At 42.2% G+C, this 13,794-nt stretch overlaps 1 protein-coding gene across 4 annotated transcripts in view; it reads left to right on the forward strand.

Annotated features, from left to right (window-relative positions):
• Positions 1-13,794, forward strand: part of TMEM241 (transmembrane protein 241) — a 102,570-nt gene that overhangs the window by 35,570 nt on the left and 53,206 nt on the right. For all 4 annotated transcript variants that reach the window (XR_002090118.2, XM_014595226.3, XM_014595228.3 and 1 more), the window contains exons 7-10: positions 1,581-1,632; positions 2,788-2,836; positions 6,293-6,338; positions 8,590-8,625. Coding sequence is in view for 3 of the 4 variants with exons in the window: in XM_014595226.3 (XP_014450712.1) it covers positions 1,581-1,632; positions 2,788-2,836; positions 6,293-6,338; positions 8,590-8,625 (183 nt within the window). In the remaining variant the exon portion in view is untranslated. The remainder of the gene's footprint in view (positions 1-1,580; positions 1,633-2,787; positions 2,837-6,292; positions 6,339-8,589; positions 8,626-13,794) is intronic.

Raw genomic sequence — 13,794 nt, forward strand, 5'->3', positions numbered from 1 at the left:
ATTTTTTGGATTACCGTGGTTCAGGCAGGAGTACGTGCTCTTGCTGCAGCTGTTCCCTGTCTGGCTCCACACAAAACACATGGGGCTGTTTCACCCTGTTCCAGTGATGGCAGCACCCATTGCATGGCACCCCTGAAAGGCTCTTGAGGCACCTTTCAGTGTTTCAGCACCCTGATTGAAAACCATTGATTTAGAGAGATGAATTTGAGTCTTGCTGCAAACTTATGCTAAAGGCTTTCCTCAGTCACCTTGGGAGCCTGTGCACGTGCATCGAGACTGCTCTGACATGCTGTAATTACAGTGCGTTGGAGCAGACTTGATTAATCGAGTCTGCTGGAGGGTGGTAATTACTGCACTCCAGCAGTCTCCAGTGTCATGTGTATCTAAGTCCCTGCACTGAAAAACAATGGTGGGGGCACTTTAAAGCTCTTTGACACCCCCCTCCCTTCCCCATAGCACGTGTATAAATGCCCCTTAGCTGTAAATGGGTATCTTGTCATTTGGACTGGATATGGGCAGCTAGATATGATGTTAATGGCCTTATTCTCTTAAGTCACCGAGTACAGAAATCAGCATACTATGCCAACGGGCCTGTGGAATTTGGTGGCTTTTTTGTTTCTTAGAAGTGTAATACATTCCCAGTGATTTCTTGTTTTTCTTTTTTTCAATAAACCTACTTGTCATACCTGGGTTTTGATCCCCAGGTTACCTCAGTCAAAAGTGCTTAAGTGTTTCTTGTTTTGTTTTGCCAATCCCCCCCTCTAAAAAAAAATGAAAAATTATTTGCAAAATCAAATATTCTTCCCTGTTAATATTGTTACAAGCTTCCAAAGCTACCATGGTGCATTACAGAAATAAAAACAAACGTGGTTTCAGGGCCAAAAAGTTTCCATTCTGCATTGAACAAACTCAAGGAGTGAGGGCACCCTGTAAAGAAGAGAATAGATAAAATAGGATAAAAGCTACAACAGTTAAACAGTAGGCTGAATTCTCCCCTGCATCTAAACTATGCTAGGCTCAAGGGACAAGGGTACTGTCAAAGAGCAGGTCGCAGCTCTCTGAACTTGCAGCTGACTCACCATTGGTTGGAAAAAGAGCAGTGAAGGATTAGTGCAATCACCTGTCTTATTCCCACCTCCCAATCCTATTACGGTCTCTGTGCTGGGTTTGGGAAATGGCTGAGACAGCAGTCATCTTTGCAGCATTTGTGTCTGCAGGCAACTTCCTTCAACAAGAATAACTCTGCCAACCATTTAATCAGAATTTGTTCCTCTTTGAGTGGCTCCCATGAGCCAGATGTTAAATGAGAACCTAGAGCAACGTTTTGTGTTTGAGACAAAGCTTGTCCATGACATTAAGTAAGGTACATTTTACACCAAAATTATTTTATCCACATGAAATTTTTCTGTTAAATACAAAAGCGAACTGGTAAAAAAAAAAACCCTTCATTTTCCAGGAAAAGGTGATGTTCTATGTAAAAATGAAGTGAAAACAATGTAAGGTTGAGTGGAAACTGCCAAACTCATCTGGAAACACAGCACTGGATAATAAACTGCAGGTTTCTGTTTTCTTCCCCGCAGTGTACTGTTCCTCCTCATAGCCGCAGGGTGCCTTCCTTTGTGTGACACACAGGTAGGTCTGTTTTGTAAGTCATCTTTGATCGTGATATTTGGGAGTATTATTTGCAAACAGGGGGACATAGTTGTGCAGCTTCTACCTGTGTTCTAGGAAAATATATAATTGATTGTTGGAAGTATTATAAAAAATTGTGTTGTACTATCCGTACTGCTTCTATAGCATATATGGGTGCTGCACCCTACCATCACACTCAGGCACAATAGAGACAGATCTCAAAAGTGGTGATGGGGCAGCACCCTCAAGACAGCTTCACTGCCTCATTTCTGGGACTTGCATGTGCCAAGTCAGTATGTGTGGGCAGTACTGATATACACTATAGAAGCAGTACAGATAGTACAACACAATGATTGTTGGGACCCGTGTTTTTCCTGCAAAATTGGTGGGCAGCTGCCTCAAATTAAGTAGGTCCCTAATTATACATTATCTAGGTATAATGGATAGTAATGGACCAGAACCATTCTGAAAGGCAACTGATGTGTAAACTCCTAAGATGTTCCCTGCTCCAAATAGCTCAAAGTACTTTACATTGTCATTTTACTGCACATTTCTCACCCTTTTCTGTATTTATGCTGTGTACATACTGAACATGCTTATTTAGAAACCATAACACAAGATATGCATATGAGGCATGGCTGGTATTCTATACTGTTTTTTTTATGTTTGATCATGAAATGTGATTTCTCTTATTAGGAATTCACAGAAGCCAGGAATCTTGAGGAGCCTGAATGATCAATTGCTGTTGGGATGGCGGGGGGAGTTACAGCTTTTGAGTGCAGTGATCCCTGTCAGCTGTGCTAATTAAGGAAGATCTGGTTTCTCAAGGAGTGCAATGCAAAGTTTTGAAAGCAGAGGGTGAAGATAGGGACTCAGATTTTCAGTGTTTACATCAGTGTTATTCCACTGAAGTCAGTGGAGCTCTGATTTACATTCACTGAACATCTGGTCTATGGAATATAAAGCTATATGCCGAGCAAGTGGTAGCTAGCTAGGGCTCTGTGGGAGACCAACTGAGAAACATTTTGCTTTTCCTAGCAGGTTGCCATTTGCAGTACAGTTCCCATTTCAGGTGGTTTCTGAAATCTAATACAGGGAAATATTTGTGTTAGGTTTGTTTACACGCAAATGCATTTATTTAGTTTTCTTTTGCAGTATGATCCAAATGGGTATTTCTGGGCTCTAATTCACTTGATATGTATTGGTAAGTTGGCCTCCTTCTGTTCCCTCAACAAAATTTATTTTAGAAAATAAACTCATCCAAGTGAATGATGCCTTATTGTGCAGATATGTAAATGTAGGAGTCATGGTAGTAGGGAAAAGGAAATGCTGTGAAAATTAAAAGATCCTGTATTTGCCCAGTAGAAAATAGGAAAGTTGTTTTTTCCTCTCAAGGTTTTTAATTTGAAAACAATACAGTAAATTAGATGTGGTAGGCAGTTAACTTTGAACCAGAAAAGGCGCGTACAATTTTGATAAACAGTGATTGCTTTTGTGGGGTTTTGATACTTTTCTTAGTAGCAGATCTTCCTTGGGGAAAAAATTAAGAATAGGTTGTGGTCCAAGCTTTACATACAAACAGTGATTTTTTTTCTTTAAAATGTTGCCCTGTGGGGTCAGGCCAATGCTCAGGTTCTCAATTCTCAATATCATGCTGTTAGACAGGAGGGCATGGTGCGCGCGCACACACTCTCTCTCTCTCTCTCTCTCTCTCTCTCTCTCTCTCTCCCAACTCAGGCACATATACATCCAAGATTACCAGCCTAGGCACATGCATACCTACCATCAATTCAAGCACATACACACTGTAATGATAATGATGTGAAATCATATGCAATACATACATACACATATACACACAGGTTAAACACTGACTCAGGTGACAGTGCGTGTGTGTTGGTGTCCGTGGTACCTATGCATGGGGTGCTTGGTAACTAAAGATCAAGTGGCGGAGATCAGGGAAAAAGGCAGTTGGGATGAAGCGATAGCAGTGGCAGAGATCAGGGGAAAAGGCAGTGGAAATGGGGCAATAACAAAGAAACAGTGGTTTGCAGGTAGAGAGGAGCTCAGGATGGGTGGAGCTACAGGAGCATGAGACAGGTATTGGAGGTGGTGGTGAGCCAGAAGCAGGAGGAGAAATGAGACAGAAGTTAGAGGGGCGAGGAGCAGAGATTGGAGCAGGGCCGGTACCGTAGTAAAGCAAAACCCAACTCAGAGTTCCAAATAACAGTTTTATTAAATGAACACTGTACTGTACAGCTTGGTTCCTACACACACTCACACAATGTTAGCAGGAGAAAGAGGCTTAGTGGAAGGGTTGGAGTCGAGGTAGGGAAGAGAAACAGAGTCCAAGTCCTTGGTTGAAGAGAGGATGGGGGTGATAGCTACCTATCCAGGCTGGGAGGGTGTCCTCAATGGCCAGTCGGGGTCTTTCTCTAGCAGGTGGTGTCCAAAGGGGGGTCACCAGCAGGACCTCTGGGTTGATAGGCAGTGTGACGTGGAGTAGGCCTGGTCCAAGTGAAGATGATGTCCCCAGAAGTCAGTCTTCACTACCCCTTTTTATGGGGCAGACTACCTATGATCTCCTAGGGGGAGAGCATGTCCAGGCAATGTCAGTCCTGTTCCAGAGGGTTCCAGATGTTCATACTGAACATGTGCAGCCTTGGCACAGTGGTGGGTTGCCTCATTTTTTGTTTCTTGAATGCTGGGGGTGCTTCCAATGGCTGAGTCGTTGGTCCAGGTATTGGTTTTGATGGTGGAGTGATTTAGTAGAGGGTCTTGCTATCTTTGTGTTTCAGGCATTCAAGGAAAACCAGTTTACATGGGAGAGGTTACAGAATTGCAACATACTTACACAACAGGGCATGGGGACAAGATGGGAATGGATACCTGACATCACTTTACAAACACAGGCCTAAACCATACAATATTAATATGAAACAATACAAATCAATACAAACATAACAGAACACTACTTACAAAAAAGGGGCTTATTACAATAATAGTATACAAGAACTTAGCTTACCCTAGTACTACTTGAAATCACTTGTAAGGGATAGAGAGGGCAGAGAGAAAGTCAGAAATGTTTGGGGAAAGGGAAGGAATGCATTTTAAAAAGAAAAAAAACCTCAGGGTTTTGCTACAAAAAACATCTGACAAATAGTATTCTAGCATACTGGAAATTTGTGAAGAATTTATCCTCTAGGAAGGTAGGGAAATGCTGGGGATTTTTGGTTCCATCCTCTGCATCTTCAAATTAAAATTGTGGGTTTTGTTGCCTACAGGCATTTGCATTTTGTTTTATGCATAAGCGATATCTATTTAGATATATTGTTTAGATTGTCTTCCTTTGAGCAGGGGGTTAGACTAGATGACCCCCTCAGGTCCCTAACAACCCCAATTTTCTATGATGATTTCAGACTGCTGTCAAACTAAATCCAATGTCCATGCTATGTTCTTTAACTGGTCAAACTGAAAGTAGCTGAAATGGTTAAGACTGGGGAACCTGCAGATCAGGAATGTAGTAACACTTAAATAAGAAGGGCAGTCTTGTGGCTAGTGAGCTGGATATGTCAAAGAAAAAATGTATTTATTCCCTGGCTCTGCCACAGACTTACTGTATGGGCAAAGGTTGGTGATTCTGTAAGTCAGATTGTAAACTCCTTAGCAGAGAGATTATATTTCACTATATGCTTCTATAATGTCTAGGGACTCTATTTTCAATGCTAATGAACTACAAATATGTGCAAGAATAGTTTTTCTTCAGTAAGTGTCATGCTGTAAATATTTGCTTATTTGCATGAAACAAAGGTATTTCATTTTTAGGATTTACCTTGGAAATGTTTCTATTAACCATGTTTTTCCTTCCCACTAGCTCTTTGGGTCACAAACTATAGTTTATAAGTCACAGCTGGCTTAGAGATGGACAAGCTCTCTCAGCCTGAAAACTCTACTGTAAAAAGAAAGCTGTGTAATTGAACAAGGTGCCTCCATGGCATTGAAGAACATGTCAGCTCAACATCAGTAGGCCAAACAGAGCTTCCTTGCACTGTTCCACTAACAGCACCATGACAAAATAAAAATGGTGAAGTACAAAATGAATGGGTACCTATTTGTCACATGACTGCTTGGGGCAGAATAAAGATGGGAGAGAGAGGTCCTACATTCTGCCTTTCTGTTTGGCTAAAGGAAGGAAAAATTAGATGATTTTTTTTTGCCCAGTGTTTCAATGGATTTGCTTTTTGTTTTGTGACTCTTTTTTTCTTTTATAGCTAGCAAGACACACCCTGAAAAAAGGGCTTTAAAAGACTAATGCCTAACGCTTTATTTTCCTTTTTGGACTGGCAAAAACTTTCCTCAGCATACAAATGCCAAAATATAAATGGTAGCAAACAAATGGGTAAGCAGATCAAAGATATAAAGCAACCTGGAAACTTTAGAGCTGGAGAGGCTGCAGACAATGAAGAAGATGCAGCACAAACAAATAGGAAAGATTATATTTACTTTATAGGTTATTTTCATAGCAACTGTAGACATCTTCTGTTCTGTGATGCTGCAAAATACAAATAGTTCCTTGCCTGCTTGTTCTGTTGTAAGATTAACACAAGTTAACCAAAAGAATCATGTACTAGACCAGTTATGACTGTCATTTCAATTACAGGAGCATATAAAGTATTTCACAAGTTGTGGAAACCTAGTTCTTTAAGGTAACCATTTTAAATTTTGTTTTTAAGGGAAAGGGATCACTATTGTTGAAGGATAAAGATATTCAGTAATGTAGAGCTCAAATGAACTGTAGGCATGTCCCCCTTATCAAGATAAACCGGTTCTTGATGGATTATCTTTCTTTGAGGGCTACCAACCATGCAGCAGTGACTCATCTTATAAAATGAGTTGTTTTGACTGTCACCCATTGTGGTATGCTTGACTGTGTGGTACATGAAGAAAATGTATGCTGCTGACTCAAGATTTGCTTTAAACAGTCTAGTACTAATCAATCATGACAGTTCAGGGAAAAAAAACCCTCTTCCTGGCAGAGGCATTAAACAGAAATAATATCTTGAATCTTGGAATCTAATATCTGTGAATCTGTTTTGGACTTGGGAACTGCACAATCTACGTGTGTCTATCTCTCTCTGGAATATAAAGATCCAGGATAAACATTTCAAAAGCACCTGGAACTTATCGAGTTTCAATAGGATTTAGGTGCCTAAGTCTGAAAATGTTTATCTCTGGTCCTGTGAACACTTTCAGCGTTTATGTAACGTTGTATATGTGAGCCCTTATTTTCAAATCAAATGAGCCAAAATGTTTCATACCATTAATTTGCAGTGGCTCCTCTGGAGATGTATATTCTGTGGGCACCTGTACATGCGACAAAAATTGCCCATTTTTGCAGTTTAATTGTGTCACACTTTACACATATAGGGTTTTCTGGCAATTTTTAAATGAGGTTGTTACATTGCAAACTAAACCACATCCCCATGTAGTTTAGTTTGCAGTGTAGCTACTTGTAATGTTGCATTCTTCAATCTGACAGCTCACCCCCTGGCCACAGGAGAGGTGGGCTGAAGGCTGAAGTGGGTAGGGGCCCAATACTTTTTTTTTTTTTTGCAGAGCCTGACCACCTCTTCTCACAGCCAGGGGGAAAGCTGCTGGCAGGCTGAGCAGCCCCTGGGCTGCGGGGGGGCCCCAGTCCTTCCTCTGCAGCAGTGGTGCCCCGTGGGGCCAGCTGGACAGGCTGCTAGTAGGCTGGGGGCTGTCCCAACTCAGAGGCGCCTGGTCCAATGCTTCCCTGAGCCTGCCTGGGCTTCCAGTGCTCTGTGTACCACCAGCCGCCAGCACAACCAGCCACCTTCCTGCTGCCTTCTTGCATTGCCCCAGGGGCAAGCCAGCCAGTTCCCAGGTGATCCAAGGTGGCAGGGACAGTGCACGGGGCACTGCTTCCCAGCCAGGCTCTGGGAAGTGTTGGATCTGGCAGGTGCTGCCTCCAAGCTGGAGCAGCATCTGGCCCACTAGCAACCCACCCGGGCAGCCTCAGGGGGCACTGCCACCATGGAGGGAAGGACCGCCTCCCCCAATACTGTAACTCAGGGGCTGCCCACCCCATCTGAAGTTCACACAGGCAGACTCTGGGGGAAAAAAAAAAAAAGCCATGAGGGGACTGACTCTTTTTTTTTTTCCCCCCAACAGAGCCTTCCTGCATTCAGGGGTGAGCTGCTGGCTGGCCCTGAGCTGTGGACGTCCCCAGTTCTTCCCTCTGTGATGGTGGTGCCTCCTAGGGCTGCCTGGGCGGGCTGCTAGCAGGTCAGATGTTGCCCCAGCTTGGAAGCAGCACCCAGCAGATCCAACTCTTCCCCAATCCCGCCTGGGAAGCAGTGCTGAGTCAGGCACCTCTGAGCTGGTGCAGCACCCAACATGCTAGCAGCCCACCCGGCCAATCCCAGGGTCGCCGTTGCTGCGGAGGGAAGGACCAGGACCTCCCACAGCTCAGGGGCTGCTCAGCCCACCAGCAGCTCACCCCCTGGCCATGGGAGAGGAGGCCAGGCTTTGTGAAAAAAATAAAGGAACAGGGCCCTCGTGGTAACAGTCACAGAAGCCCCTAAATTGAAATCACAATTAAAAACCCACCATTTAAATTTAGGGGACTAAACCCCTGTAACATACACAACTGCACCTTGTTAATAATATACACATTATGGTTAGGCTGAAACTATTTTCAAAATCAATTTCCCCTTATGTTTGGATATTAAAGGACTCAGTCCTTAGACAACATATCTAGTACAAACAGGAATTTTGCCTTAGTAATGACTATTGAGCCCCAAGCTTGAAATAATGTCAAAACCTTTTAAATAAACTTATTAGAAATAACATGTTAATGTTTTAAATTGATGCTACATAGAAAGTACTGTCACTAAACTGCATTACTGAAAAGGCTCTTTTTATTTTTCTCCTCAGTGACTTAGACCAACAATACATAAACTATATATTCAGGTAAAACCAAGACATTTTTGATACACAAATGCTTGTTCTCATGTGAAAGCTGTTTTCATTTTTAACAATGTGTTGTGTAGGAAATGTCCTGCAAACCAAATATATGTACATATGAAGGCATAGTTATCAGAATAATAGTTTTGGCTCTTATGTCAGGTGCACCTGCCAAGTTATGCCTGCAAAGGTAATTGTGCGTTAAATAAGAAACATGTTTCACTTTTGTCATGAGTGATCACCACTTTCCAAAAGTAATATTTACAGAATAGCTTGATGGAAGAAAGCTTGGAGGAAAGGGAGATGTTTATGATAGACACATTGCATACATCAGGACTTGAGTGTCTGTTAAATACTGTCTTTCTAGAGGGCAGATAATTCAGATATATAGCGATTGGCATGAACTTGGAGATGTCAGTCCATATAATTATTGTATTTTAGTGCCTAAAATGCCTTTTCATGAAGCAGAACTCCCTTGTATAAAACTCCCAAAATTGGTACATGTCCCGGAGAGCTAACAATGTAAAAGAAGTGCTGTCCCTGAGCATGGCTGCCCTCAGACTCTGCAAGTCTTTATTTGAAGTAGGACATAGATCATCCTGTATTAGTAATCAAACCACCCCATTCTCCTTTGCATGCCTGCTCTGACTCTGTCACCCCTTTCCTTCTTGGGAGAAAACACAGAGTGATGGTGAGGCATAGAGGATGAAATCCATAAATGGGCTTAAGCATTGTAGTGACTTAATTGTAGGCTTTGGGGGCTGGGGAAGGAATGGTAGAGGCAGAGATTTGGGGAAAGAAGTAAGAAACAATACTATGGCAGCCTTCCATTAAATGGGTGACAGTGATGCGTACATGCCATTAAACAGTGTTGGAGTGAGATGAAGCTGAAAGGGAAATCAAATAAGAACTTGAATTAAGAACAGAATCAGATAAGCAACTGGCTAATGATTGAAAGCATGTTATGAGTGGAACTGGGTTTGTCAAGTGTGGGGAGTGAATGTGTGGCTCTTCTATGGGTGGGCCTGATGCAGATAAGTCAGTAACACTTGCTTACTTGACTACATTATTTCTTCACCCAGTATGCATCAAGCTGAGAAACATTAACAGTTATGTTAAAAGTAGTCACACAGAACCCTCCATTCTTCACAAAGAAGTTACAGGAGCCAGCCATTAATGATGACTTTGCGTGTGCCAATGGCTGTGTAGTAGTGCAACATCTATTTGGGTGACATAAGCTTTTGTCCTAAGGAAGTTAATTTGCTTTCCTAGGACTCCAAAGTGAGAAGCAAATAGTTTTGCCAAAGGAGACAGACATATGTTTATGGCAATAATTGTGACAAATGGTCCCTTCATATGACTTGCAGATGTGCTGTTTATTCACAAAAATCATCTATTAAGCCTTGAATGAGTGGTTTTGCCAAGAATCTCTCCTGAAGGGGCTATCTGTATAATTCTGAGGGGAAAAGCAAAGCAAACAATAAAATCCTTTTCCTTGTAATTGACACATGCCTTAATGTGAAGCTCTGTTGTCACTTAGTTGAAAAACTACTACAAATGGTCCGGAACCATAAATTCGTTTGCAACTTGGATTGAAAACTGAAGGTCAGACTCTCTACTATGTAAATTGGGGCAGACAACTGCATCTATGAGGCTGAGTCCAGCAGAGAATTTGCCCTTTTACTGCAGTTCCATTTTGCCTGAATGTAATAACATTCATATGATCAGAGATGGGCAGTGATGTCTTCAGATGCTTCCCCCCCCGGATACTTTAGAGCTTGCTTTTTCTCCAAAAAACTTTCAGAACAAATATTAACAAAAAAGGAACCAAGAAATAGGAAGGTTTGGGAAATTTATGGCATAAAGCAATTTTCTTTCACCCCTTCCTGTCTGTAGACATGGACTACCTGTATTTTTTAGAAGAGCTTTGTATCTAAGAAGCCACAGGATTTGCCAGTGGAGCTGCGGCCAGCATTCCAAGCTTAACACTTTTCTTTCTTTACAAGCAATGAAAATAAGTGAATCAAAAGTGTGACGAAGCCATCAGAAAAGCCAATGGCACTTTATCGTGCATCAGCAGATGCACGACGAATAGGTCCAAGGAGGTGATACTTCCCCTCTATCGGGCGCTGGTCAGATCGCAGTTGGAGTACTGCGTGCAATTTTGGGCACCGCACTTCAAGAGGGATGCGGATAACGTGGAGAGGGTCCAGAGAAGGGCCACTCGTATGGGTAAGGGCCTGCAGACCAAGCCCTACGAGGAGAGACTAGAGAAACTGGACCTTTTCAGCCTCCGCACGAGAAGGTTGAGAGGTGACCTCGTGGCTGCCTATAAGTTCATCACGGGGGCACAGAAGGGAATTGGTGAGTATTTATTCACCAAGGCACCCCCGGGGGTTACAAGAAACAATGGCCACAAGCTAGCAGAGAGCAGATTTAGACTGGACATTAGGAAGAACTTCTTCACAGTTCGAGTGGCCAAGGTCTGGAACGGGCTCCCAAGGGAGGTGGTGCTCTCCCCTACCCTGGGGGTCTTCAAGAGGAGGTTAGGTAACCATCTAGCTGGGGTCATCTAGACCCAGCACTCTTTCCTGCCTATGCAGGGGGTCGGACTCGATGATCTGTTGAGGTCCCTTCCGGCCCTAACATCTATGAATCTATGAAAAGAGGTTGGCTTTTCCCCTTCTCAAAAACAGCAAATGTTAGTGGAGAACAGGCTGCAAAGATTTCATTATTCATGGTTTTATTGCTCAGTTGACCTTCGAAACTGCTGGTAAAAAGCAAATTCTAGAAAACAACTTGTTTGATTTGTTTTTAAACAAAACATTTGGCTCCATGACGACTAGGTCTCATCTAGAACAAGGAGTTTTTAAAATGGATATTATTAATACATTTTAATAACATGCTCTTTAAAACTGACTATCTAGTCCTGGTCAACCATAGGGTAGAGCTGCCACTAAACACAGGCCAAGATGGTCAAGTTTTAGTTGACCAGGAAGTTGAGAATTTGTCAGCCAACTTGTCACATGTTAAAGTGAACACTGCCTTGTGCATACTCATCTTGTAGAATGTGTTAGTTAGCTCTTAGTGCTAATACCACTGTTTGTATCCCAGCTGAGGCAAGGTCTTTGTCTAAATTCCTTAATAGGGAAGTCTGAGGTGTCAGGTTCTGCAAATGCAAAGTACTTTTCACTGGCTTGTCTGTGTTAGCAGAGATCATAAAATTTCTCACCATTGCAATAAGTGCATTTTCATTCTGTTACAAGTAGTAATGGTGGGAATAGTGTTGGCAGGATGTTGAAAACAAAATGGAAAACATTATGCCACTGTATAAATCCATGGTGCACCCATATCTTCAGTAGGATGTTTAGTTTTGGTCTCGACATCTCTAAAACAATTTATGGAATAACTGAAATGGCACAGAGAAGAGAAACTGTCATGTTGAGGGTGACTGAAAAAACTAGGACTTCAGTTTGGCAAGGAGAAGGCAGAAGGGAGGATATGATTGAGGTTTATAAAATCACTAGCCAATTGCCTGTCAAGAATGATGGGGCGGGAAGGGGGCTGGGATGTGGAGTACTGCCACCCAATGCCACATGTTGCCGCTATTCTGCCTCTTGCAGGGAGCAGGGTGGGGAAGCTAAGGCCAGCGCTGGTCCAGTCCTCGGTGCGGCTTCAGAATCATGGCAGCGCTCCCCCACGCTTGGAGCACTCCGGCTGTTTCCATCAGCCAATCAGAGCGCAAATAAAGCATTACAGACAGACTTAGGCTTTTATAATGTTAGAATGATTGTATGGACAAGTGGCATGGGGAAGTGTTATTCATCAAGCCCCAGAGTACAAGAACTAGGTCACCCACTGAAATCATCAAGAGATAGGTTTAAAAAAAACAGATAAAGTACTCATTTTACATAGCACTTAGTTGATGTGCGGCACTCATTGCCATAAGAGGTTGTAGAGGCAGTTGGTATGGCCAGGTTCAACAGGGGATTAGACAAATTCATGGAGAAGAGGTCCATTAATAGTTATTAGCAGGTACTCAGGGAAGCATCTGCTAACATCCATAAACCAATGATGGCTGATGCCAGGGGAATAGATTATTCTAGATAGGCCCTGGACACACACTATCCCGCTAAAACAACTACTTGTTGCCACTATTAGAGACAGGACACAGGATTAAATGGACTGTTGGACTGACCCAGGGGGGCACTTATATTCTTATGTTGGTGTTTATAGCTGCATGTTTTTAACGCTGATCAGGGAGCTGACAGACAGCTGTGCAGAAGTATGTGAACACAGCCTGACAGTGTTTATCTTCACACGGTCAGATGAAAGATTTAACTACTGGTTATCAAAGCAAAATTCTACTCAGAGTATACATAATACGTGGATGGATCAGATTAAAAGATTTTAACCTGGCTGCTAGATACTTTTTAAAAATAATAATGCCTTTAATAAATTACTATATAATAAGTTGTTAAAAGAAAAGCACTAAGATTTTAAAAAGATAGAGCCACCATATCTGAAACTACCTAAGTTTCCTAAAATGCCATATTCCTGCACGTGCTAATTCCTTTAAAAGCTGGAATTATTTTTGAGGGTGATCGTATTTGGTTGGGTGTTAGGAATATCGAGAGGAATTTTCAAGAGCCAAGTACAACTGAAGAAGAATTTGTTAGATGTAGAAAATATGGCATTTTTCTTTCCCTTATTACTCTCAGTATCTGTCTCAGAAAGCCATACCACCATTTAGGTGATGTTTCTTAAAACTATATTCTTGAAGTGTATTAAATCACACTTTCACCAGTTTGAAAATAAATTTTCAACCACATAGTCCAAATAGCAGTAGAGAAATAAAGGTGGGCTTCTCAGAACTAAGAAGTTCAGTACCAGTATTAAAAACTGTTGCCTTTACCTGATCCTGCTGATGCCCTTCCTCATACCTGGTTTGTTTTCTTCATCAGAGTAGCCTACTTTCTCTTCAGTGTTATTCTCTTCTTCCTCTTCTGAGAACACGTTGCTGGAGTACAGCAACAAGGTGCAGCTCCCATTAGCTTTGGTCAAATTTAGCAGGACTCTGAAAGATCAGGGAGACTAACACAGTTCATCTACCAAGGAAATTTATATTTTCCTCTCTTCCTTTTTTCCTTTGTTACCCTTCTAATTTTTGTGATG

The sequence above is a fragment of the Alligator mississippiensis genome, chromosome 3 (assembly GCF_030867095.1).
Source record: "Alligator mississippiensis isolate rAllMis1 chromosome 3, rAllMis1, whole genome shotgun sequence".
Classification (NCBI taxonomy): Eukaryota; Metazoa; Chordata; order Crocodylia; family Alligatoridae; genus Alligator; species Alligator mississippiensis.